This window comes from Saccopteryx leptura, chromosome 2, assembly GCF_036850995.1.
Source record: "Saccopteryx leptura isolate mSacLep1 chromosome 2, mSacLep1_pri_phased_curated, whole genome shotgun sequence".
NCBI lineage: Eukaryota > Metazoa > Chordata > Mammalia > Chiroptera > Emballonuridae > Saccopteryx > Saccopteryx leptura.
Window position 1 is genome coordinate 359,047,167 of NC_089504.1, and position 26,881 is coordinate 359,074,047.

At 48.7% G+C, this 26,881-nt stretch overlaps 2 protein-coding genes across 2 annotated transcripts in view; one reads left to right on the top strand and one right to left on the bottom strand.

The window, feature by feature from the left end:
- LOC136392587 (phosphoinositide 3-kinase regulatory subunit 5-like) overlaps positions 1-26,881 on the bottom strand; it is a 74,189-nt gene that overhangs the window by 19,546 nt on the left and 27,762 nt on the right. The window contains exons 2-5 of the mRNA XM_066364857.1: positions 9,465-9,580; positions 7,347-7,447; positions 4,959-5,027; positions 4,057-4,195 (exon numbers count right to left, since the gene is read on the bottom strand). Of these exons, the coding sequence (XP_066220954.1) occupies positions 4,057-4,195; positions 4,959-5,027; positions 7,347-7,447; positions 9,465-9,567 (412 nt within the window). The 5' untranslated portion in view covers positions 9,568-9,580. The remainder of the gene's footprint in view (positions 1-4,056; positions 4,196-4,958; positions 5,028-7,346; positions 7,448-9,464; positions 9,581-26,881) is intronic.
- Positions 10,970-25,193, top strand: LOC136392386 (developmental pluripotency-associated protein 3-like). Its single transcript, XM_066364521.1, is given in 4 exon segments — positions 10,970-11,091; positions 11,685-11,921; positions 24,672-24,793; positions 24,796-25,193. Coding segments are annotated over 4 exon segments (879 nt in total).

Genomic DNA, 26,881 nt, shown 5'->3' on the forward strand with positions numbered 1-26,881 from the left:
TCACCACCACCACCACCACCACTATCATCACCACCACCACCATCATCACCATCACCACCATCATCACCATCACCATCACCACCACCACCACCATCACCACCACCATCACCACCACCACCACCACCATCATCACCACCACCACCACCACCACCACCATCATCACCATCACCATCACCACCACCACCACCACCATCATCACCATCACCACCATCATCACCATCACCATCACCACCATCACCATCATCACCACCACCACCACCACCATCATCACCATCACCATCACCACCACCACCATCATCACCACCACCATCACCACCACCACCACCACCATCATCACCACCACCACCACCACCACCACCATCATCACCATCACCATCACCACCACCACCACCACCACTATCATCACCACCACCACCATCATCACCATCACCATCACCACCATCACCATCATCACCACCACCACCACCACCACCACCATCATCACCATCACCATCACCACCACCACCATCACCATCATCATCACCACCACCACCACCACTATCATCACCACCACCACCATCATCACCATCACCACCATCATCACCATCACCATCACCACCACCACCATCATCACCACCACCATCACCACCACCACCACCACCATCATCACCACCACCACCACCATCATCACCATCACCATCACCACCACCACCACCACCACTATCATCACCACCACCACCATCATCACCATCACCACCATCATCACCATCACCATCACCACCACCACCATCATCACCACCACCATCACCACCACCACCACCACCATCATCACCATCACCACCACCACCATCATCATCACCATCACCACCACCATTACCACCATCACCACCACCACCATCACCATCACCACCACCACCATCATCATCATCACCACCACCATCACCATCAAAATCATCAGTAGCAGCAGCAGAAGCAGCCACAATAATTACTGGCCTACTTGTGACAGGGAGAGTTTATGTAACCTGTCTCAGGTCATCAACTAATAAGTGACAAAGCATAGATCTTTGTCACACCAAGGCCCATGTTTCTTCCCTCGCACTTGACTTTATCGCTGGGCAAGACACGTTAAACTTCTCGGAGTCCTGGTTATCTCACGTACAAAATGGGAATACTGGAATACTGTAGTTTCCACTCTAACTCCACGGGGCCGCGGTCTGCGTGAGACGCAGTCATTGAGTCTGGTGTACGCAGAGTGACTCACACATATGATGCCCACTGTCAGCCCTCAGGATTACAGATACATTCTTTACAGGCAAGTAGTGTGGTCTGCACAGCCATGAGGGCAGAGAGTAAATATTCAACAAACATGTGGGCTTAACCCAAGAGGGCTGTGGTGGGCAGGGCCTGGCAGCACTGACGTGAGGTTTCCGGCCACACCCAGAGTCGGGGCAACAGGCACCCCGTGGGGGGGCGGCGTCAGGAAGATGGGGGAGGCCCGAAGGCTTCATAACCAGCCCGCTTCCTCTGCTACCTGGCCACATCAAAGAGGAGTAAACTGTTTCATTCATCTCCATGGCGACTGGCTCCCTGGGTGGAGAGCCCTGCTCTTCAGGCCCCTTGTCATCTGCTCCCTGTGACCTTGCCAAGGACCTATCTCCTTAGCTGACAGCCCCCCCCCCCCCTACTGCCCAGGCGATGGGAGATCAGTGTAGGTCGGCATTTATCCACTCAGAGTGCTCTGAGAGGGAGATAGTGTCCTCCTCCCATTTACAGGTGAGGACAGCGAAGCTGCTGTCAGTACAGCGTCTTGCCAACCCCACAGCTCCAGGTTTTGAAACCACAGTGGACTGATACCTAGTGCTGGTAACCACTCAGTGACTCGGCCCCACCCACCTGTCCGTGAGAGCTCCTTCCCCGGCCGCCGCCCCAGCCCCTCCCTGGCTCCTTCACTGCCCCCTTGGCCACCGCCCCAGCCCCTCCCTGGCTCCTCCACTGCCCCCTCGGCCGGGCTCACTAGGGTGGGGCTCAGCAACAAGGCAGAAACACAGCCGCGCATCTCTACAACATCACAATAAAAGATCCCTAAGGGCCGCTCAAGGCTCACGTAGATGAGGGTGATTTTGTTTAACCTCCTACTTGCTGTGGACGAGGCTCTGGTTCTGTGAACGAGGGGTTACCTCGGGGATGTAAGATGAGTGACTTTGTTCCGTACACAAGTTAACCTCAAAGGTTACCGTTTTTGTCCCCGATATGCTATTAACTGATTTTGTATCTAATTTTGCATCATCGTCCAACTTGTATGGGAAACGTATCTCGGTTTCTTACACCCTCCTCCACACCAGCGCTGCCATCTGGCTGGGTCCCGTCGTAAGGAGCTGAACGCGTGTGTGACACGAGCTCCTTGCGCCTTGGTGTGGGAGTTGGGTCTCTGCCTTGTCCGAGAACGACTCTCTGACATGAGAGTGACCGGCTTCCTGTCTCGGCTCCGCTTCCCCCGGAAGAGAAGCTGCTAGCCCCCCGCGGAATGCCGTCCCCAGACACCTGCCTTCTCCCGGATCACCCGCGTATCCGCCGCCTCACATGGTCCCCGGGGCAGCATCCAGGGAAAGACCCTCCGCTGTGAGGAACAGGAGTTCCAAGGATCGTTCCTGTTCTGAGTCCAAAGGACCCCCAGAGGCTGTCCCGCCTGCCTCTTGTCCCCCAGGCTTAGAGCCTCACGTCCCCGAGTCTGGACCGCATCACAGCCCCCCCACCCCCACTCCACCACTGCTCACTCGTGGGGCTGCCGGGAACAGAGAGCCGCCCAGGCACCCACAAGCACATCTCTGGGCACAGCGTGCGCAGAGCAGAGGACAGCCAGATGGCTCCACCTGCAATTGGGAAGCGCGTGTCCCCACACGCAGGGGACAGCCCTCCCGCAGCAGCCCAACATCTCCCTTCTCCGTGTCCAAGTAAGAAAGAGTCATTCCAACCTTTGGTACAGACTTCAGGCTCAGCCAAGGCATTGGCCTTTCTTCCTGGTTAATGCCATTTAAATGGCAAAGCTCTCACCGACCTATTTACCAGTCTGACACGTTCTTGAGGTGATCCTCCTAGTTTTGATAAATAAGCAATTATTTGATTTCTACCTATTAAAATTTTATCTTCTCCAGAAAAGAAAATATTCTCCCCCCCTCCTTTTTTTTTGCATAGGCAAAATACATATTAGCCTGAAGAGGAAGATTATTGACTTAAATGGAAATGCCTCTAGTATTTTCCTGTGGGCTGTTACCTTGGTAAGAGCACTTCCATATACTGTATTAATAGTCTTCATACCTTAGAGGGGTTTTAAATTCAGGAATGGATGTGGAATTTGATCAAATGTTTTAGGGGACCTAGTCAGTTGTTTATTTTTCCTTTGAGCTACGAACATGACGTGTTATCCTCAGTAAATCATACTTATGTTTTCTCTTCCTCTACCATAGTTTTCTTCCACCCCAGTTTCATGTGTGTGTATTATAGCACCCAAAACGTCTCAAGAATCTCTACTTTTAAGATTGAAAGTAGAGTGACCAGGCCCTTGTCCACAGTTGTCATCACGTGTGGACACCCAAGATGGTGCCCACCAACCATCAGCCTGTCCATTCCTAACACCAGCCGTGTACTGTGGCCAGAACTGAATCTACCCGCACATACCTTTCCCTATTTGCCCCTGAGTCAAAGACAACCACCAAGGGCCTCGTGTCAATAGGGTGGGGGTTTTGCTGTCTGACCTGGGCAGCCTCAGAGACCATTGGAGAACCAGAACAGAGGCCTGGGCACATGGTGGGGTCTCCTTGTCCTGACCCCTGCTCAGGATCCCCTAAGAATTCCTCCTTGAGTTACTGACTGTGTTCACTGCTTTCCGCCTTCTGACGCTGGTGCACCCATGGTACCAGCAGCACCACGAAGAGGAGACGCCAAGGTTTTGAAACGGGGCCGTGGGCAGAGGAGAGGTGAAGGAGGAGAGGTCAGGAGGGTCACAGCCAAAGGACAGTTTCAGCAGAGCCTCCTGACGGCACGGTCCCTGCTCCACGCGCAGGCTGGCTCGACACTCACCGGGGGCCTTGAGTTCAGCGTCGATGAAGGTGAGCATCTCCTGGCTGATGCTACAGTAAGGGACCGGCCAGGCCAGGAACCGGTGGTAGGTTCCGGATGCTTGCAGGAGGAGGTCCGAGTCTGGTGGGAAGTGCGGGGTCTGGAAGGAAGAGGGAGAGGCAAGCAGAGAAGTCTGTGTGAGCGGAAGTTCGCTGATGTTCCAGGACGGTCCAATGGGAACCTGCCACTTTTCTGGAATGTCCCCCACAAAGGGCACACGTTTCCTGGCAGCAGTATGTCCAAGGACAAGGTCAGGAAGAACTGGGAGTCATCCACAGGAGCGAGTTACAGATTGGCGAGATGGCACCAAGGGATGTCTCCACTGTGAGGGCCTTGTGACTAAACACAGTGTACCCAGCGCATGAGGGCACCTCCCTGAAAAGCTGCCTGTCCCTTCGACGGTGCCACAGTGCCATTGCCGCCTGCCACCTGGGAGAACGGTCTTCAACGCCTAAACCTTGTTTCTCCTGACTGGAGGGGAATGTTTATTCTTTGAAGTGAATGGACTCAATGTACATGGAATCATTTGATGCCACCCAGGCTGGCGAATATGGGGGCGATTACCCTGGGTAACACTGACCACTGGGGAACCAAATGAGGTGGATGTGGAATCTCGAACAGAAGCTGTTTCCTGGCTTGTGCACAGGCTCACAGCCGTTCCTCCAGGAGTGCCAGACACGCCAGGCACAACGGCAGCCACACGGCGTCGCCGGGTGCATCTCAGGACGGCTGACCCGAAGCCATCAGAGGGCTGACGTGCATCTCGGGGTTTATCCTCAGAGCTGCGAGGGCCACACCTGCCCCAGGTAGGTGGCTCTCTCTCCTTCCCCGACCCCCCCAGCTCGGCCCAGCCTGGAACTTACACAGAGCACAGTGGAGTAGAAGAGCAGGGCCAGGGGCATGAGGAGGTCATAGGTCCCCTTCTCTTGCACCTGCGGAGAGGACAGGAGAGGAGGGGAGGCTCACTCAGGGGGCAGAACGGAGCCGCGCTTTCTGGTTCTACTCGTTTTTAAAATAAAATAAAAAAGCAAGGTAACCACGAGATAAAAATTTGGAAAATAGAAGTTAGGAAAAAAAAAAAAAAAGAACTACTCACAATGCCCCCTTTCAAACTCAACCACAGCTAATGTTTCCGCGGAATTCCTTTACGCCATTTTTCTCTATGTATCTTCCTCTGCAAAGCTGTAATCATCGTGTGGATCTTTTTACTCTTAATGTCTTTTACATATAATATTATCCATGAATTTCTGTTTTGTTACATGGTCTCTAAGACCACCTGTTGTTCCCCTCCTGGTTACACATTTACTTGTTATTTGTATGGTAAATATTTTCCCCAGTTTGTCGTCTTTTAAATTTATGGATTTTGTGGATGTGCACATGTTAAAAGCGTTAACCTGTTCCTTTACGGATTTTTGCTTTCTTGCGCAAGGACCATGTGAACACTCATAGATTATCTTCCTTTCTTAGAAGCTTTATTTTTTTTTAAGTTTGTCTTTAATACACCTAGAACTCCATCTGCTGTACGGTATGAATTAAGAGACTCACCCTCTATTTTTTCCAAATGTTTAATCCAGGGGTCTCAAACTCGCGGCCCGCGGGCCGCATGCGGCCCGCCGAACAATTTTGTGCGGCCCGCAGACTAATCCACGGGCTTACTTAATTTTATCCAAAATATTTTGAACTTCGTGGATTAGTCTGTGGGCCGCACAAAATTGTTCGGCGGGCCACATGCGGCCCACGGGCCACAAGTTTGAGACCCCTGGTTTAATCAATTCCCTGTAAACCATTTAATAAATATTACTGATATAATTTTATTACACACGCTTGGATAAGATCCATTATTTTTATTAGCTGCAGAATATTCCTTCTGGTAGATATCCATAATTTATTAGTTTTATATTAGACACTTGAGATTATGTCTTGCTCCTTAATTACTTTTGTAATGAAAAAAGTAAGCAAATGTCTTTTTTAAATAATTTGTACGATTTATCTAGAATAGAGGTCAAGGAGTGACATCAGTCAGTCAAGACTACAGCCGCATTTATGATCTTGGAAACATGTTGCCCAACTGTTCTCCAAAAGAGATGTGCCGTTTAGAATATCTCCTGCCTGTGAAAGTACCAGCTTCCCTGCCCTTTCCCTACATTGTTTATTATAACTTTTTGCTAATTTGCTAAGCAAAGCCTGTCTCATGGCTTTCATTTGCATTTATTTTATTATCACTGGCGCAACATTTTTTCCATATATGTTCACAAGTTCTAGTCACTCTTTCGTGCATTGTCTTTTTGGTCAAGTCCCCCCCCCCACACACACACACAACATACACGCCTGTCCACACGTGATTTAGAATGCTTTGGTTTTTCAGCCCATGCTAGAGTGCATGTGGTTGAAGACACAGAGAAAGCCCCCATCTCTGCTGAGCCTGGTGACGTCAGCAGGCTCAAACTGAAAACTCTCCTTTTCTTTTTCCTGAATAGACCATGTAGCTGGTCCCCGATCACTGCAGAATCATCGAGCCTTTCTATTTGGGGTTCGTAAGGTAAGCCTTCAGAGTGGTTCGTTTAGGTTTTTTGTGTGTTGGATTGCTTGGAAATGCACCAGACAAATGGCGGTGCTGGAACTGGGGTCTTGGGGGTCTTAATAAAGCAAGACTTTCTTCTTATAGGTACAGGGTCAGCTAACTGAGATGTTCCCAATTCAGCCATGTATTAAAAAATAATAATAACTTTAAAGAGAATTCTTTATGAAAGAGCCAGTCTCCTCTCTGTAGGTGCTCACAGCTGCTCTGGAGCCCCAGCCCAGCTTAGCATTGAACGCACTCTTTCTCTTAGACATAAAACCCTGTTGAGCTGTGAGAGGAGGTCTCAGTTTACCTCTCCAATCAGTTTTCTTTTTCTTTTCTTTTTTTCCAATCAGTTTTCTTTTTGGTACCTTTGCTTTTATGGATCTTTTTGAGAAAAAAACATTCAGTAAGGCTTCCTTCCTCCTTTCTTGTTGATACCTTGACTTTCAGGCAATATCTGTCTTGATAAGTGGCTCGCATGTCACGTGGTCTCCTTGGGAGGGCCATATCCTCCCCAGAAACCTTCGGTTCCCAAGCACGGCCGAAACAGAGAACTCGCGGGTTCCCGGGGCCGGGGCCGAGCCCCTGGGTGGTCCAGGAACCCCGGACTGATGTTCTGTGGGGACCCCTTTCTTGATGCCGCCAGCCCGGTCCCGGCTGTGCCCTGCGGTCCCTGGGCGGCCCTCACCTCGCGTGTTTTCCGCAGGATCTGCTCCAGGAGGATCAGGAAGTGGCCGGGGTCCCTGCTGACCAGCTCCTGTAGGCTCCAGCAGTTCAGACACAGCCCGGCTGGAAAGGGGAAGAGCAGTGGTCAGTCCGGGGTTGGAGAGAAATGGGGACCACTGGGGCTTCCCTGGAGCACTCCTCTACAATCGGAGAGCCTCAGAAAATTCTGGATCAACACTCAAGCCTATCACGCCCCCATTAAGACATACTGACAAGTTTCTTATTCCCGGAAGCTCAGGGGACACAGAGAGGAGCTGAGATTCCCTTCCAAGCCCAGCAGACCGGCCCTGATTCTGGTCCCCGCGCCTTTGGAGGACACCAGTCCCCACAGGCATCCTGCCTTCGTAGGACGGATCCTACGGTAGGGTGCTGGCACCTCCGAGACGCGGGGAAGGGGGGCAGGGGCAGAGAGAGCTGGACGAATAGGAGGGGGGCCATGGGGACCTCCCACCCCCACCCCGACACAAGGCTGAATCTAGGACAGCTGGGGGACTTCCCAGGACTGCCTGGAACAGAGCCCAGGAAGGGGAAGCTACATTCATTTATATTTTGAAAGCTACGACGAACACTTGGGCACTCTAACTTCCCCAGACTTTCTTATTTTATCAATCTCTGTTTCTCTGCAGTCAGCAAGGGTAAACCCCTAAAAGTTAAAGGGGTGGTCATAGAGGCCTGTGTGTGTGTGCGCGCGCGCGGTGGGCAGTCAGAGCAGTAGGGGCGGAAGTGGCTAGACCATGAATTTCACGGAGATCCAGGCCCCCTCATGTGCCTGGGCTCCTCCCAATGTCCTGAAGGCCCCTAACAGTGTGTTTCACGTGGTCATAGGTTTTTGTGACATTTGTAAAAGTCAGATGTTTTGTATTATTGTACTTAATGATGGCTCTCAATTCTATAACCTTAAACCCCATCAAAGTCTGGGTAGGAGGCAAGATGAAAAATACTACCATGTATTGACCGCCTACTATGCACTGGGCCTTTGCACACGCTATCTTCATTGAGCCTCCCAACCCACACCCCCTTCAGGAAGGTGGTTCCTGTTATTATTTTACAGACGAGGCAGGTGAGGTCCTGAGAGGTTAAGTGGCTCACACAAGTTTACACAGCCAGTGAGGCAGAGTTTTAATCCATATCTGTTTCATTGCAAAGGCCAAGAAAAGCCTCTCGGAGGAGTGACATTTGAGCTGAGGCCTGAATGAGAAAGAGCCCGCTGTGCACACACAGTTGTGAGGGGAGAATTCTAGACAGCAGGTGCAAGAGTCCTGAGGTAGGAAGGGACCAGGTATGTTCAAGAGGCAGTAGGTATCTCTACCATGGGGTAGTTCAGCGGTTCTCAACCTGTGGGTCGCGACCCTGGCGGGCGTTGAACAACCAAAACACAGGGGTCGCCTAAAGCCATCGGAAATACATATTTTATTTAAAAATGTATTGTATAATATGTATTTTCCGATGGTTTTAGGCGACCCCTGTGTTTTGGTCGTTCGACCCCCGCCGGGGTCGCGACCCACAGGTTGAGAACCGCCGGGGTAGTTAGACGGGCCAGTGAGGGATGGGATAGAAAAAGGCTTTGCAAGCATAAGGAACTATTATAATTAGCCACGTAGCCTTCAGAGACAGAACCACCCCCACCTGCAGACCTTGATTTCTCAGTCCTGGGGAAACATGGAAGTTCTGCTGAGATTGTTCCTTGCTCTGTGCAGAAGAGGAAGGAACTAGAGGCTAAGTAGACAGAATTCTGGGGAGAGCTGTCTATGAAATCCCAGCTGCTGTTTTGGAATCAGTGTTGTGGTATTTCTAAGCGGGGTCAATAACTACTATGCTCCTTGCACATGCTCAGGGAGCGAGACTCAGCCCCGAGAAGGGTGAGCAAGGTAGCACGGGTCGGAGAAACGGCTGCCCGCAGGGGGCCTCCTCTCCTTCCGGGGCCGTGCCCCGCACCTGCCCAGGCGGGGCCCAGGGGCTGGCTCAGGTCACACAGAGTTGGGACCAGAGTCTGCCAGCTTCCACGCCGGGTCCAGAGCTCGCCGCGGTCCCCGAGGCCTCCTTGGGCCTTAGGAGCCCCTCCCTGGCTCCCTCGACCTACCTGCCCAGGAGGTGGCGTGGCGGCTGAGGCTGAGCCCGTGCAGGCAGCGTTCCAGGGCGTGCAGGATGCGGTCCTCCGTGCACGTCGTCGCCCCTGGCTGCATCCTGAGTCATCGCCTGCGTGGCAGACAGACGCCGGTCAGCCCGGAGACCCCAGGTCAGCCCGGAGACCCCAGGGCCGAGGAGCCCCTGGCCAAGCAGGGCCGCCAGCGCAGGCGACGGGCACCACAGCCCAGTGCCATCGGCCTTGCCGTCGCTTGGGTGCCGTGGGTACAGCAGCGGGGGACTGACCGCCGCCCCCAGGGCTGGAACGGCAGCCCGACAGCACAATGCTGCAGGAAGCGAGGGGTCAGGGACAGGAGTGGAGAGGTGCCTGCCCACTGGCGGTGACTGTCTCCGAGTGGAGAGGCGCCTGCCCACTGGCGGTGACTGTCTCCAAGACCCCAGGGAGTGCCCAGGCAGTGCCCAGACCCCAGGACGCTGGCAGGGGGACCTCCAGGGAAAAAATCAGAGTCACTTGGGGGACTTTTACGGAGTGTCCAGGCCTGCGTGCCCAGCCCCCAGGATGGGGGGGGGGGTTTGTCCCTGAGGAAAAAAGCACAGAGCCCCCCCTTGGTGCCCTGGGTGCTCCCACGCCCACCCCACCCCCTACCCACCCTGCCACAGCCTCTGCTCGGCTGTCCGGGACCCAGGCACCTGTTCCTGTTCTGCCCTCACCTCCACTTCTGCCATTTTCCTTTGCTTTCTCCAGGTGCAGCCGTGTTCCCAGTTATCCCCACCCCACGTGGCTCTGCTCCCTGTTCTGCCAAGGAGAGAGCAGGGTGCTGAGCCACCGAGAAGGGATCTAAGGGGGGTTCGCACCAGCCAGGGAACTGTGGGGCGTGCCAAATCCTAAGAGCCTCCAGAAGGGCCAGCCCAGCTTCTCCGTTACATTTGAGGGCCCCTGGGAGCCTCCAGAAGGGCCAGCCCAGCTTCTCCATTACATTTGAGGGCCCCCGGGTTCCTCAGGGGCCAGGGCAGGTAGTCCAGACACCGAGTAAGCCTGACCTCTGGGCCAACAGACTGGGACTTGGGTCTCAACTCTGATATCTGCTCGCCACGAGACTTTGCCACAAAAAAATTTTTTTAACTTTTCCAAACCTCAGTTTACTTATCGATAAAATGGGATAATGGGGGTATTGGCCTCAAAGGGCTGTTGGGAAGATTAAATGTCACAGTGGCAGATGTGTTGGGTAAGCTCTTTTTCATGACACAAAAGCTGTTGTGCCATCGTCTGTGCCACAGCCACCCCTTTCCTTTGGGAATGTCACCGCATTCAGCCTCCCAGGCAGGTTCCGTGGCTGGCCCGTCGGACCAGGTCGAAGAGGGTTGCCGGAGAGGCAGCAGTCCAGCTCCGTGGAACCGGGGGTGGGCCGGGAAACCACAACCAGCAGCTCAGCCCAGAGCTGAGCCACGCAGACGATATGCATAGAGAGAGCCACGGGATCCTTCCCTGGCCTCAGCCGCATGGCGGGCATTCAGCTCACGGGGGCCCAGCGGGCAGACCCTCCCACTGCCCCAGCCGGGGAGGAAGCACGCGTCCAGGGAAACACGGCCCCCTGCGGGCTGTCCAGCATCTCATCACCGCAGTGATGTCCCTGGGACGGCGCAGGGGTCTGCATGCATCCATTCCCTCATATATTTAATGACCACCCAGTCTGTATCCGGCAGGAGGGACACGGCATTGAATGAAGCAGGCCGGCTTCTTGGTGGGAGGCAGACACTCAAAACCAGTTTAACAAGGAACGAGGTCATCGCAGAAGGTGATCATGCTCTGAAGAAAGTGACCGTGTGGGAGGGGCCCAACGGGGAGCCCACTCAAGGTTGTTGGAGGTCACGAAGTCTCCCCGAAGGGACGTTTAAGATGAACGAGGAAGTCGGGAAAAAAGTTGGAAGTGGGGGTGAGAATGTTCCAGAAAGAGTGGACAGCATACACAAGGGTCTGGGTGCAGGAATGAGCCAGCCACGGACGGAGACCTCGGGGTGCAGACCTGCCTTCCGGGGCCTGTACTTCCCGCTGCTGAGGGGGCAACCTGAGTGGAAAAACTCACACTGGCCACTCAGGACCACGGGCCTGGGGTGTTTCCATTAGCGGCACCTCAAAGCCTGGAGAGGTGCTCGGGCCCTTCCAGGGCAACATCCCCAGTGGCCTCTGGGCCTTTTGTCTGCTGACTCCACACAGGGTGTCCAGCCAGCGGTCCGCGGACCCTGAGCCGGGCCGGGCACTTCTCAGGCTTTCGGTCCCCTTCTTGGCCTGGACTATGCTGGGACTCGGCCTGGATGTGGGTCCCGGAGAGCAAACCCTTGAGATGAGGTCTCACCCTTCCGCCTTCAGTGGCGGCCCGAGCACAGGACCCTACCAGGCCTGGTCCCCTCAGGTTCTGTACCAACGGGGCCTGCCGGAGGGGCTGGAGGCCAGGTGCCTTTGAAAGGATGAGTTCTGGACATAAACGGCCAGCTGGGCGAGATGTCACCCGCAGGGCTTTGTCTGCACGGGCTGATTTCCTCCCTGCGGCCCCAGGGCAGAAGCGGAAGCAGGGACACGCATTCTGTCCCTTAGCGCCATCAAACGCAGTTACTGAAGAAAACTAAAACCAACTCATGCTCTACCCCACAAAGGAAGGCTCAATGAACTACAACATGATCTCGTTTTAAGTGACCCAGACTCCCAGTTGCCGGGCACCTCGAGGCCACCACGTCTGTCTAAGCAGCTGGGCCAGGGCTCACAGAAGCCGCGTTCTTGGCTGAACTGGGCGATGATCATGGTGGCCCATGGGGCCTCGGTGCCTGCAGTCTGGAGCGAGGGCTTTGCCGTGCCAACTGGGGTGAAAGATCCCCTCTGCCCAGCCCTGCTGCCATGGATCCAGCTGTTGTGTCATGAGGTCAGAATGAGTCACCCTGCTCCATGGTGTCCCACTGTTAGTGATGCAAACACACGATGCAAATACGCGGTTTCGGCCAACGCCCCTTCTGTCCCACCCCATCCTGAGGGGACAGGACGCGGTGTTCTTCACCGAGGCTGAAGACTGCTCCCCACACACCTCCAACGCCTGGGGCCTATGCTTCTTTCCTTCCCTGGGCTCCTGGGACGGTCCCTTCTCCTGGCCTCTGTGTCCCCGGCTGTTCACTGGAGGCGATCAAGGCCTTCTCCACGGACGGGCACTGGGCAGCATCTGAGGCCATCTAGAGAGCTGGCCCCCAAGCTCCTCATAGAGGCAGGACTTGCCCCAGGCGCCGGGGACCCAGTCGGGCATCCTCAGTTGAGCTGCCCTGGGGTTTCACCCACTGACTGCCTGGTCCCTTGGCACGCTCATTTCCGTTCGATGAATTAGTCATCAGCACTTCATGTGACTTGTCAGCAGAACCCCAGTGGCTTTGGGGCGGAGATGAAGAGGGCAGAAGGTGGCATCCTTCTGTCCCAAGGGATGATGCCTTTTTTCACGGTCTCAGCAAGCGAGGCTTGGCTTCTGCCGGCCCCCCAGCCCCCACCCCCCTCCACCTTGCTGAAAGGAGCTCCTGTTGTGAAATCCCAGTGGCTGCCAGGAATGGGGATTGCCCCACAGCCACAGCAGGGCCGTGTTGAAACGTTCGACAACAGGGTCTGCCCCCAACTCCAAGTTCCTCTTCTGAGCCAGCACGGAGGCTTCTTTACTGGGGACCCTAAACAGGACAGGATCGTGTTCGCATAAGCCAGCGATGGACAATCTTTTGAGCTTGGTGTATCAAAATTCGCCAAAAAACCGAGCATAAGTCGGGTGGTGTGTCACTTTGAGAAAAAAACCATAATTTTGCAATATTTATAGTTTAAATAACAAAAATGTATAATTGTGATATATAACTGTATTTAATAAACCAAAAACTAAATTATTTAACTTACCTGCTTAGTGACTTCTTTGTTCATCTGTCAGTCAGTTTCTTTTGTTGGTCTTGATATTATCTAACTTGTGTGGGGTGCCGTGAAAGTGAGGGGGAGGGGCAATTCTTTAACTAACCTGCCTATTAGTGACTTTTTTGTTGCTGAATTTCATTGGCTAAACCTTCAATTGAAGGTTGGTATTTTGTACACTTCAAGCCCAAGCAAGTGCTACTAACTTCATCTGTCAATCTGTTTCTTTTGTTGGTTTTGATATTATTTAACGCTGAGAATAAGGTCTCACAAAAGTACGTAGAGGGGAAAATTGTGAGTAAAGCCATTGCTACAATATATTTTTTAGGGTGCTAAAGTGTCTGGTAATCGGTTCTAAGCACTCCTAATTTCCTGTTCGTAGTGGCACTCCTCTCGATTCTCCAAGCGGCACCTTTCCAGATTCTCAAGCTTTGACCTCAAGTCGACAGACACCTGAGCCCAGATGCTGTCTTGAAATTCTGCAAGTTGCATCTTATGTAAATTAAGATGGCTGCCGCTATTTCTAATGGCGGGAAACGGCACCCATAGCACAGGCCCTCGCCTCTCCCAGCCTCCCCCTCACTTATCTCAGTAATGATGGTCAATTAGAAATCCACGACACCCCAGAACAGTAGATTGGATGATGGTTGCTGTGGGTGTGTGGCTGCTGGTAATGGCGATCACAGGGCCTCCAGAGATGCGTCCCCCGTGGCATTCCGCTGCTTCCTGCTCTGCCGGCCGGAAGTGAGGTCAGAGATCCCCTAACGGCCTAACCGGAAGTCCCAGAACTAGACGCTCTGTGCCGGAGTTCTGTTGTTTTGGCCTACAGACCTCCGGCACAGAATGTACACTACAGCAAATGTTTTATCCTCAGCCACTGCACCTGGCCGTGCAGGAGCCAAGGATGAAACGTCCTTCTTGGCATGTGGCCCCATACCTCTCTGCGTGTCAGTGCTGAATCGCATGTCATAGGTTCCCCATCATGGGCATAAGCCCTTGATGCAAACTAGGGGTCGTCTTCCCTACTGTGCAGGACTAGTCAGAGGTCAGGGTCTGCCTGGGCCCAGCGTCCTCAGGGCACGGAGAGGGCACCTCTTCTCGGGAGACTTCTGGGATGCTGAGGAATGGCAGAATTGGGAGGGAAGCATGGCCCTCCGGGCTTGGTGGGCACCCCATGCTGCTTCCCTGGTGTTCTGGAACATTCCAGGCCTGTGCTGAAGCCTTAGCCCTACAGGTGGGAATAAGAGAGACCCCGAGACATGTGGTCCTGCTCCACACCCACCTGCTTTGGTCCTGGGTCACATCTCTCTCTCCCCGTTCCTATCGTCACCCGAGGCTGGACCTCCCTTCCTGCCCCTACACTCCTCTGCCTGACTGCTTAAGGCAGAATCTCTTCGGAGACCTGACTTAAAAATTCTCACTGCCAATACAGGAAGTCTACACCAGAAACTAAAGAGACGGGGTGAGAAAGGGTGGGACGGAGGGGGTAGTGAGAAGGCGTGGGAGTGAGTGAGGGGGAGCAGCGCTTCCCTGGGAATACCTTTCTGTGTTGTGTTGACTCTTAGGACCATAGTGATATTCCCTATACCCCAAATTAAAGAACAACTCCAATGCAACAGGGTATTAGGGGGCGGGCAAAAAACGGGATACAAACAGTAACAGATGAACTTAACTGTAGTAGAAGTGATCAACATAACCACATTGAAAGGGATGGGGAGTGAACTAACCTGAGTAACTGTGGAAAACAGCATTTCGACTGGATACTATGAGGCTAAATAACCGCGTACAAATATTACTTCTAGTTACGGCACCTGTCGCTCACAGGGATGTGGGCGAAAAGTTCCGGAACTTCTTTATGTGTACACTAGGGTTGGACAAAGAAGGAAATATATCATAGATAATGAGAGCAAGTTTCTGACTGATGGAGAAAGAAATTACAAATAAGGAAAAGGGGGAAGTCTAGAATGACCCAATCTCACAGCGTTAGACTGGAACAGGAGAAATCAGTATGGACTCATGGTTGTTAATGCATATACAGATAGATACGTGTGAAAGTAAAAACAATGTGTATATGCTTGAACTAATATGCATGCATCTATTTTTTAGCTCTGCCTGCTGAGAAAGGCTAGAAACAGCAGAGTCTCTAACAGTGAGCACACCTAGTGCCCAGATCTTGGTTTCTAAATACCACTTTCTAATCAAGGAACCAGGGCTCCTTGGAGAAATGACTAGAACAGGAAATATACATGATAAACCCCGAGCACCTTGTAATACAGGAAAATCAGTCAGTATTTGCAAAAGTATAAGGAGTATCAACAGACATGAGAGCTAGCTTGAAGGAGCTTTCAATGGCCAAAGCCAGGATAATTTGAAAAACAAAATATCTAATGAAAGTGTTGGGGTATAATTCATAGATTGAAGTAAATACCCATGAGTCTACACTACTGTTATAAATAATAAAATAAATAAATAGAGGAGAAAGAGTCTCCTTTACAAAAGAATACCAATTAATAATTTGTGAGAGGAATGACAGTAATACAAAATCACCATTAGGCAAACACCACAGCAAGAATTCTGCAGGCAATTGATACTAAAATCTATGGGCAAAAATCTTAGAGGGAACAGGACATTTGCATAATCTTAGAGTATTTTCCCCAAGAAATTAATCAGTTAATAGGGGAAAGTAATGACTTCAGAGTGGAGGGACCCAGTACCACCTAAAAACCTCATGAGCAAAGTTAACATGACCAATAAGAAGCCATCATTGCCTGGCCTGTGGTGGCTCAGTAGATTGAACACTAACCTAAAACATGGAGGTCACCAGTTTGAAACCCTGGGCTTGCCTGGTCAAGGCACCTATGACAAGCAACCAATGAACAGCTAGAGTGAAGCAACTACTTCCTGTTTCCTGCCCCGCTCTCTGTAAACATCAATCAATCAATCAAATCAGTAAAAAAAAAAAAAAAGAGAGAGAGAGAAAAAAAAGAAGACATCATTTATTCCCTGATATCATGCACTGAAGAGGACATGACATCACTTCTGTGGATACTTCTAAAAACACATAACCATAATCTAATCATGAGAAAAGATCACTCAAAACCAAGTTAAAAAAAATTTATAAAAGAGTTGACCAGTACTCACCAAAGTGTCAAGTCATAAAGATAAGGAGAGACTGAAGAATTGGCACGGATTGAAAGAGACTGAGGAGACACAACAAGCTAACTGTAATGTGGATACTGGAATGGACTCTGGAACTGAGAGGGAACATTAGGGGCTAACAGGTAAAATTCAATCAAGTCTATATCACTGTACAGTGTCATACCAGTTGTTCTTCGTTTTTTGGTTTTTTTTTTTAATTTAGGAATGTTCAGCATTTTCTTTTCTTTTTTTCTTTTGTACAGAGACAGAGAGAGAGTCAGACACAGACACAGACAGAAATGGAGAGATGAGAAGCATCAATCATCAGTTTTTCTTTGTGACACCTTAGTTGTTCATTGATTGCTTTCTCATATGTGCCTTGACCATGGGCCTTCAGCAGGCCGAGTAACCCCTTGCTCGAGCCAGCAACCTTGGGTCCAAGCTGGTGAGCTTTTTGCTCAAACCAGATGAGCCCGCGCTCAAGCTGGTGACCTCGGGGTCTCGAACCTGGGTCCTCCGCATCCCAGTCTGACACTCTATCCACTGCGTCACCGCCTGGTCAGGCTGTTCTTCGTTTTGATAACTGTACCATGTTATGTGAGTTGTAAACATTAAGGGAAGCTGGGTGGAGGGCATACACAACTCTAAGACCTTTTATATAGTTATATAACCTTTTTTTTTTTTAATTTTTTTAAATTTTATTTATTCATTTTAGAGAGGAGAGAGAAAGGGAGAGAGAGAGACAGAGAGGGAGAGAGAGAGGAGAGAGAGAGACAATGGGGAGGAGCTGGAAGCATCAACTCCCATATGTGCCTTGACCAGGCAAGCCCAGGGTTTCGAACCGGCGACCTCAGCATTTCCAGGTCGACGCTTTATCCACTGCGCCACCACAGGTCAGGCCATTATATAACCTTACATATCCTTTAGATATCTTTCTGGGTGGTTATCCAGTGCCTTGCTGCCTTTCATAAACTTGCTATTCCATGTATACTCCTAGTTCCTAGTTACTGTGGGTAGATTGGTGCAGGGTTGGCTGCCTTAAACTACCCTAAATCAATGTTCCTGAACTGAGATTGGACTCTCTGGGGTTCTTGAAAGGTTTCTAAGGGTTCTTTGTGAGAATAGTTAGCTGCGTTTTCATTTGGATGGCAACCTATACAAAGGTAGGAGTTAATATATTCTGGAACATCTCAATGACACCTACGACCAAATGTTACCATAAGGTATTGATGCTCAGTTTGCATTTGTGTCTATCACTGATTTTGTGTCATCTAAAAGAACAGAACATGTCAGATGTGTTCTTGGTGTCTGTGAGAACTCAAGGTTGATAAAAATGCATTAACATACAAAAAATATTTAGAATAGTGCCTGGCACAAAATAAGATTTCAATAAATACTGCCTATTAACTATAAGGATACTTTCCTAGCATACACAGTTCTGCTCCCCAACTCTAGATGCCTCTGAGACTGGGCCAAGAGATAAAATACTCCCCTGATGATTTGCTTGCATATCAGGCTTGGAAGGCAATGTTCTCTAATTTGCAAGTACACATATACATAGACTATAAGATGAGGAGGGCACCTTAGAGATCATTTAGTGCAAATCTCCCATTCTACAGGTTAAAAAAATGGAGACTGAGCCTTGAAGCAACTTGCTCAGATTAGAAGGTAGTAAATAGGCAACTGAAAACTGAGCTTAGAACCCCAGGATAGTCATGGCATCATTTGCTTAGGGGGGAATCATCCTTGGCTTCCCCACAGTGAGTGACCTCAGTGCCTCTCCACAAAGTTATATTTGGAATCCTTTTGCAAATTTCTCCTGGAGTTTCTGGGCTGTTTAGGTACTCAACTTCCTCACATGTCAATTCTGTGAATTCAGGTTTTTGACAGTATCACTCATTTTTAATCAAGATCTAAAAATGTATTGCAAAGATCTGTATCTAGAATTTCCATATAGTTTCTAAAATTATATCTGAATCAGTGATTTTAGGCCTTTTAATCTTCATATTATAACATTGTATCTTCTTTTACTACAGGTCCAATGTGTAGTAAATACCTTTATGCTACACTGCAATTCTTTAAATAATTATTTTCAACATTTATAGTAAGTGTAGCGACTATGATAATAGCAATTGTTTGTTTGTTTTGGCCAATGGCTTTAATTTGATTTGTTTCATTGTTCGCTGTTTTGTGCCATGCTGTCCCATGAGTTTTTTTACTGTGATTAATTTCTTGCTCAGCTAGGGCATTTCGAGTAGCTTCAGGATGAGTGTGTGGGTTAGGTACTTTCTAAGACCATTTGTTGTACGTCATTCAGTGGGTCTCACTATAAATTGTAGCTTTGCCAAATATAAAATTGTCATAATTCATCTTTTTTTTACCCTCAAGATATTTATAGAAACCCCAAAATAATCAACTGAAAAAATGACTATAACAAAAAATAGAATTAGGGAAGGTGGTTGGGTGCAAATTAAAACAGAAATTGATATTATTCAATTATACAAATAACCCCCCCCCCCCCCAGAAATTGTGTTAGTAGAAGATCCTGTATATAATAGCAACAAAAAAGGACAAAGGGAGAGAAAATAAACTTTACAGATGTGCACAATTCTAATGAAATAAAACTGAGGGACACAAAAGAGGCAAATAAGTGGAAATGCATACCTTGTTGTTAGTTAGGCAGATTCAATATCATAAAGAGTTAATTCAAAATGGATCAGAGACAAATTGCAAAGAACTTAAATTATAAGACTCTTAGAAAAAGTTGGCCGAAAGCTTCATCACATTAGATTTGGCAATGATTTCTTGGACGTGGCACTATAGGCACAGAAAACAAAAGGGAAAATAGATGACCTTGACTGCATCAAAAGTTAAAACCCCGTGCATCGAAAGAAACAAGAGTGAAAAGGAAACCAAGAAAATAGGGGAAAATTCTTGTAAATCATATATCTGATAAGACCTTAATGACCAGACTATATAAAGAATTGCTATAAACTCAACAAGAGCAAAACAAACAACCCAATTTAAAAATGGACAGGGATTTGAATAATCATTCCTGCAAAGAAGACAAGCTAATGACCAATCAGCACATGAAAATATGCTCAACATCACTAACCATCAGGGAATTTCAAATCAAAACCACAATGAGATACACTGTCACACCAATTAGGATGGCTACTATCAAGACCAAAACCAAACAAAAATAAGCGTTAGCAAGAACGTGAAGCAGTGGGAACCTTTAGGCGCTGTTGGTGAAAATGTAAAATGGTATGGCCACTAGGAAAACAGTATTCTAGTTCCTCAAAAAATTCAAAATGGAATTACCATGTGACCCAATAATTCTGCTTCAGGGTATATAGCAAAAAGAACTGAAAGCAGGTATTTGAACGACGCACTGTCCACCCATGGTCAGAGTGGCATTATGTACAACAGCCAAAAGATAGAAGCAACCCAAGTAGGCATCAACAGATGACTGGCTAAACAAAATGTGGTCTCTACCCTGGAATCTTATTTGGCCTTAAAAAGGAAGGCAATTTGGACACATGCCACAACCGGGATGAACTTGGAGGACATTGTGCTAAGTGCAATAAGCCATCACAAAAAAGAAAATATGTTTCCACTTCTATGGGACACATAAAGCAGCTAAATTCACAGGGACAGAAAGTGGTCACCAGGTGCTGAGGGGAGAGGGAAATGAGGAGTTATTGTTTAATGGGTACAGAGTTTCAGGTTCGCAAGAGGAAAAGAGTTCTGGAGGTCACCTGCACAATGTGAAAGCGCTAACACTACTGCCCTGTACGCCTGAAAATGGTTAAGTGGTACATTTTATGTCAAGTGTACTTTACTACAATTTTTTAAAAGAGCTGGAAAAAACCCCAAACAAACTATGCCCTGGCTGGATAGCTCAGTTGGTGGGAGCATTGATCCAGAGCACACAGGTTGCCAGTTCAATTCCCCCGTCAGGGCACAGACAGGAGCAGCTCGATGTTCCTCTCTCTCTCTCTCTCTCTCTCTCTCTCTCTCTCTCTCTCTCTCCCTCTCTCCCCCTGCCTCTCTTGCAAAATAAAATCAATTAAAAAAAAGAGCTAAAAAAATGAATTAACATCTTTATGACATTATATAAAAATGTCAATCATCTGTAAGTTTCAGCCAGGAAGGAAGCAAGGAAGGAAAGAAGGGAGGGAGGGAGGAAGGAAGGAAGGGAGGGAGGGAGGGAGGAAGGAAGGAAGGGAGGGAGGGAGGAAGGAAGGAAGGAAGGAAGGAAAGGACAGAGGGAGGAAGGAAGGCAGGAAGGGAGGGAGGGAGGGAGGGAGGGAGGGAGGGAGGAAGGAAGGAAGGAAGGAAGGAAGGAAGGAAGGAAGGAAGGAAGGGAGGGAGGGAGGGAGGAAGGAAGGAAAGAAGGAAAGGAGGAAGGAAAGAAGGAAGGAAGGAAGGAAGGAAGGAAGGAAGGAAGGAAGGAAGGAAGGAAGGAAGGAAGGAAGGAAGGGAGGGAGAGAAGGAGGGAGGGAAGGAGAGAAGGAGGGAGGGAAGGAGGAAGGGAGGAAGAAAGGCAGGAAAGGAGGGAAGGAGGGAGAGAGGGAAGGAGGGAAGGAAGAAGGGAAGGTTTAATGATCATAATCACTCCATGAGATAATCAGGTTTTCACGATTCCTGCGGAACAGAGAGAGTCAGTCACTTATCTGCCCAAGTTCCTACGGCAGTAGTTCCTGTGGCCTGAGCAGGAAGCACATCCAAAGTTGGCCTGACTCCCAAAGCCCACGTTCTTTCCTGTGCCGTGTTTGTAGGAAATCACTTCTAATGTTTTCTAGACAAAGGACTGAGGATGCGGTTTCGCCTGTGTCAGAATTTGGGGCTTCCAGGGAAGATGTCTTACACAAAAAAGTGCCTGAATTCTCCTTGTCAGTGATTCGTTCCCCATGGGTTAGGGTTACTCACTTCCTCTGATCTAGCTTATTTTTCAAGATGTAAGATTCCTGGAGGGACATTCAGCTAACAAATGAGTCTATTACAGCAGTGGCAGTGGCTAGTGGCCTCCCACCCTCCAGGGCCAGGAGAGGGAGGCAATAGGCAAAGTTAGGTGGAGATGTCATGGCGGGGGGCGGGGCAGAGAAGAGGAGGTAGCAGGGTGAAGGAGAAGTGCGTAAAAACGGGTAACTCCTGAGGGAGCATAGAGAAGGCTTCACCTGCCCCCCCACTTGGCTCACTCTCCTCTCTGCCAGGAAAGAGCCCATGAGTGCTCAGGAAGACAAAGTCATGATTAAGACCAAGAAGAAACAAGATGAGGAACGGAGGAGGGAAGGAGAAACATGCTAACAAGCACGCAGCACTGACTGTGCCCGACACTGTGCGTAGGGCTCAAAGCACATGGTCTCAGTGATTCTGAACAGCCCCATAAAACTCTGAACGTCCGTGCCAGGATGAGGAAAGCGCAGCTCCTGGTGGCGAAATGACTTGCCCAGGGTTGCACAACATGCAGGTAGCCTAGGCAGAATTTGAACCCAGGTCTCTCTGAGTCCCTTCTATCCACGTAGAAGGGAAGAGTACTGAAAGGAAAGCAATACAGTACTTGCCTTCCCATATAATAATTATAACAATCGCAGCTGATGCTAATTGAGGGCTTACCATGTGCTAGGCACTGTCCTGGGGCTGTTTTCTATGAATTAACCCATTGGATCTATAGGATCCTCTCTTACGCTCATCTTAAAGATGAGGAGACTGAGTAACAGCGTGATCTCTTGGCTGGTAAGTGATGTATGTCCTCTCTTGACCTGTCCTATGCGATGTGGCTTCTCGATGCACATTAAAGGAAACCGTAATGGAGCAAACTGAAGTTACTGCCAAGATGAAGACTAAAAATTTACTAAGGTAAAAACTCTAGGTAGCAGCCAAATTCAATGGGCCCCTAGGCTAATCCGTCAGCACCTGGCCCCGAAGACTAGTTAATTCTGCCACCTTTCGAATGTGGAGCCTATCTTGTTTGCCAACAAATGCTCACAAAGTAAGAAAGCAAAATGAAAACAAAACAAAACAAAAAACCTGAGTGTAGATGTAAAAACTCCAGAAAGGTCAATGACACATACATCTGGGAGCTTTCTGGGGTTTTTTCTGGATGTGGAAAAAGATTGTGGTTGTGACACACTGCATTCATCACAGGCTGCTCACTTTCTGCAAAATCATTTTCAGCTTGGAAGACAGGCGTGAGTATTTTACAGTCTTAAGCAAAGAAGATTTTTATGACTCCCAGGTGCTTTACTAATGGAAAAATATTGGGCACAGACTGGTCTAATCCATGACCTCTTTTCTTCCCTCCCAGAGTGGAAACCACTTAGCACCCCGAGGTCTCTCTGTTAATTCAGCAACAGGTAACTGCTCTCAGACACAGGCATATCCATCCATCTTCTCAAGTCTCCTTCTCTCTCAACCCTGGCCCAATTATATAAGAGAAACCTCTCGCCTCTCCCTCTATATCCCGTTCATGAGTATAGTTCGTTAGTGCAAGAAAAACTTCTCAAACAAGAAAAGAAACTATCAATGTTTGTGGACAGAACTGAAATCAGACATTCCTCCTGATACTTGGCCATGTGTGACTGTTACAGCTTTTTATGAAACAAACACTGATTCCAAGAGTCCCATGTAGCCCCGTCTAGAAGTCTCTAGGACTCTAAGGGGCTATTTACTGTGACATTAGGACGGCAGGCATTGATTCAGCTTCTCCCAACTTCTTACCAAATACACCCATGAAGACTAGACCAAAGGAAGAGATATGCACACACTGCAGACTAAAACCCAACACTGACAGGCCAGAGCCAAGGACTGACATTATGTCTAAATCAGATGGAAATGGCTTAAGAAAATCTAGACTTCAATGTAGGTCGAAATCTCTATAGAAGGTGCACAGCAGACTTTGCATCAGGGCTGATTAAAGTCTGGTACCCATGTGGATGGGCAGCCTTTTCAGATATTTGATCCCCGTCTGTCTTCCCCTTCAGTGAAGATTGGCGGGTCACATCTGCTGAGATGGGCAATCCTGGGAGGAGCACCTTCCAGGAGGGGAAGCAAGAGTCCTGCTTTGTCCAAATTATATCCCCTTTAGACCTCCATGGAGAGGTCTGGGCGGCATTGAGGATAGCGGTCACTCAGACTAGGAACGGTGTGAACAGAGAGTGGGGCGCCTGGGGCTCAGTCCTGCCTGGGGCCGCCAGTGTTAAGAGGTGGCACAGACAGAACCAGCAGAAGGATACTGAGAAAGTGCAACTCGAGAAGTAAGAAGAGAACATGATGTCACAGAAACTCAAAACTAGAGAGGTTCGAGGAGGGAGTGTGAAATCTTGCTGCAAGACCCACAAAACCAGGGCAGAAAATGGCCATTGGACTGGGTGGCGCGGGGTTTTGGTGACCTTGGGAGAATAAGCAGAGGGCAGTAAGACCCACCGGAACAGGCAGAGGAGGCTAAGGGAGGTGGGAGAGAGGCAACTCTGTTGAGTTCTGCTTAGGCTGGGCTTTCATGAGATGCCCCCGTAGTCTTCTGCTAAGTTTCCTTTTCTCTTTTAGATAGCACAGACTCATTTCTAGTCACTGTGGCCAAAAGGATGCTTCCAATTATGTTTTTAAAAGATCTATAGCTACATCTAAAAAAAAGTCTATATGATCACCTGCCAAATTGCTAACAAGGGGTTATCTCCAAGAGCCAAGGTCAAATAGAACTTTTATCTTTTCCTATAAACATTCTAATAACACATTTTTTATGCATTGTATTTCAGCACACAAATTATAGGTGTTAAGTATCAATATATAAAAAATGAACAACAGTTCTGGGAATGTCGAATAGATGTACTTTCCCCGATTCCTCCTGCTAAGTACAAATACAAACCTTGGACATTATATTAAAAATGAACGTAAAAGACTCTGAAAGGTGGAGAGAAGGCACACCAAGTAGGGACCTTGGGAACAAGAAGGAACATGGTGGCGAAATCCCTGGGTTTTCTCAAATTCCCCAGACTTAGAGCTAAAGAGCCAGCAAGCTTGGAACGCCAATGGGTGTGGGTTAGCTCTTCCTTTCACCACGTTTTGTTGCAATTTGGAATTTTCTCACTCTTTCTGGGCTACATTGGTTCTTTTGGGGGGGCTACTTTGTACCAATTTGAGAGACTTCAGCATTGAACACTTTGAGAGGATCGAGGAGGAGCTTCAGGCTGTGACTAGACTTCCAATGGACTCGCCAAAGCTTAACACAACCTTGACCCCGGCCGGAGTCTTTTCAGATGCTCCGTGAAGAAGTCAGAGGGCACTCAAGCTGACTCAGAAGTACTAGCAAAGCACCTTGGTAACTTGACTCTCAACCCTAGTACCAAATTCCCTTCCCTTCTACCAGAACGTTCACCCCAACAGCAGGAGAGAGGAAAACACTTGAAGGGGTTTGGACTGGGGTTGGGTCAAGGCATGCTCTGCAGGAGACAGGGAGTAAGGACATTGGCAGCTGCTCGGAAAGAAAAGATACAAAAGATGTTACAAGTTATTAGATATGGTACCCTGTCTCTGCTTAAGAAAGACCAGCAAGAAAGGAAACCTGAGATGGAATCAAGATTCAGAAGATTTAGGTATAACTGTCATTATTGCTTATATCACGGAGAGCCTTCTGATAATATTAGTATGGAGAATAACTTTTGACATGGAGTTGATTTAGCCATAAACTTTATTCTTGTACTTTTTTTTTCTTGCTAGTAATTGCAAGGTCATTCTGCAGCAGCTTGGGAATGCTACTCTGTGCTAGGACAGACAGTATACCAATATTTTGATAACCTATGATGGAAGTTCTGTGATGTCTTTTTTCATATCTTTTTCTTGTCTACCGCAATGCCACTAATTTACAAGGAATCTATGTAGTTCGCATCTGAATGCTTCACTTCTGTATTTATTTGACCCAAAGAAGCACTGATAGGTCTGGAGTGTTGTCATTGTGTTTTAGAAGCCTGAAGTCAGTAAGAGGAAAACCCAAATCAAGAATTAGAAGCAAGTAACTTGTGTGGAAGGAATGTAAAAAGAAAACATTGGGTGGTTTGGCCAGAGCATGACTAGGACAGGGTGCGTTAGCTAGATTCTCTGGTTTTCAAAAATTTGAATTGTAACCAGTTTTTTGATGTGCTATTTTAATTTTTAGCAGCAAATGTGTGTATAGAGCATTGTATTAAAATTTGGGCATATAAGACCTTTTAAAAATGTTCTTTATTCAAAAAGAAAAAAAAATTGTTCTTTATTATTTTTTAAAAAAAGAAATACCAATGGGTGCAGACAAAAGAAAAATAACCCCCAAAGAAAAGCCTGCTCTCTCTAGTCAAAGGCCCAGGAAAAGGGTAGCTTAGCATGATGGAAAACTGTGGTGTGGGTGGGGAGTAAAGAGGGACAAACATATGGTGACGGAAAATGATTTGACTGTGGGTGATGGGCACACAGAGCAATCAACAGTTCAAATGCTATAGAGATGTTTACCTGAAACCTATGTACTCTTATTGATCAATATCACCCCATTAAATTTAGTTTTAATAACATTAAAGAAAAATCTTTAAAACAATAATCTCCCTACTCCAGCTAATAACTGCAGAAAAAGCGATGGAACCACCTCCACTAGTGAAAGCCTAGATGGAGAACCTAGACTTCACTCTGGCCGGGCTGTATACAAGAGGTTAGGGAGCCCTAACCAGGGCGGTATTGAGAAAGCCAAGGAGAGGACCAAGCTTTTCATATCCACTGGCAGTCATGAGCCCCCTTCTACCCTCTGTTATCAGTGGAGACCTGAAGGGGGTCTGGACTTTCAGCCCCACCAGACAGTAAGGAGCACCCTCTACACACACACACACACACACTCTCTCTCTCTCTCTCTGGTGATGTCAGAGGAAGCCCAGCCAGGGAGTCAGGACTTTTACTACTGCCCAGTGGTAATGAGCTCATTTCCTCAATCTCATGGTGTCATGGACAGTAATGAGGCACTTCTGTCCCTCCCAGCCAGGGAACTATCAGGGGACGCCTACAGGGAGCCAGAAATCCCACTCCGCCGGCAGTAATTAGGAGCACCTCCCAGATTTCAGTGGGAGCTGAGCATGGGGCGTGGACTTACACACTCACTTGAGAGTAATAAGGGGGTGTTCCCCCACTCCCACTCCCCCTTTTAGGGACCTATTAGAGAAAGCCAGATAAAATAAGAGGTTTAAATAGACCCGGAACCTGAGAACTCTCATAATACCCCCAAATGTCCAAGTTTCCATAGAAAATAACTTGTTGCATCAAGACCAGGGGAGATCTTAAACCAAATGAAAAAGGCGATCGATAGATGCCAACACCAAAATAACAGATGTTAGAAG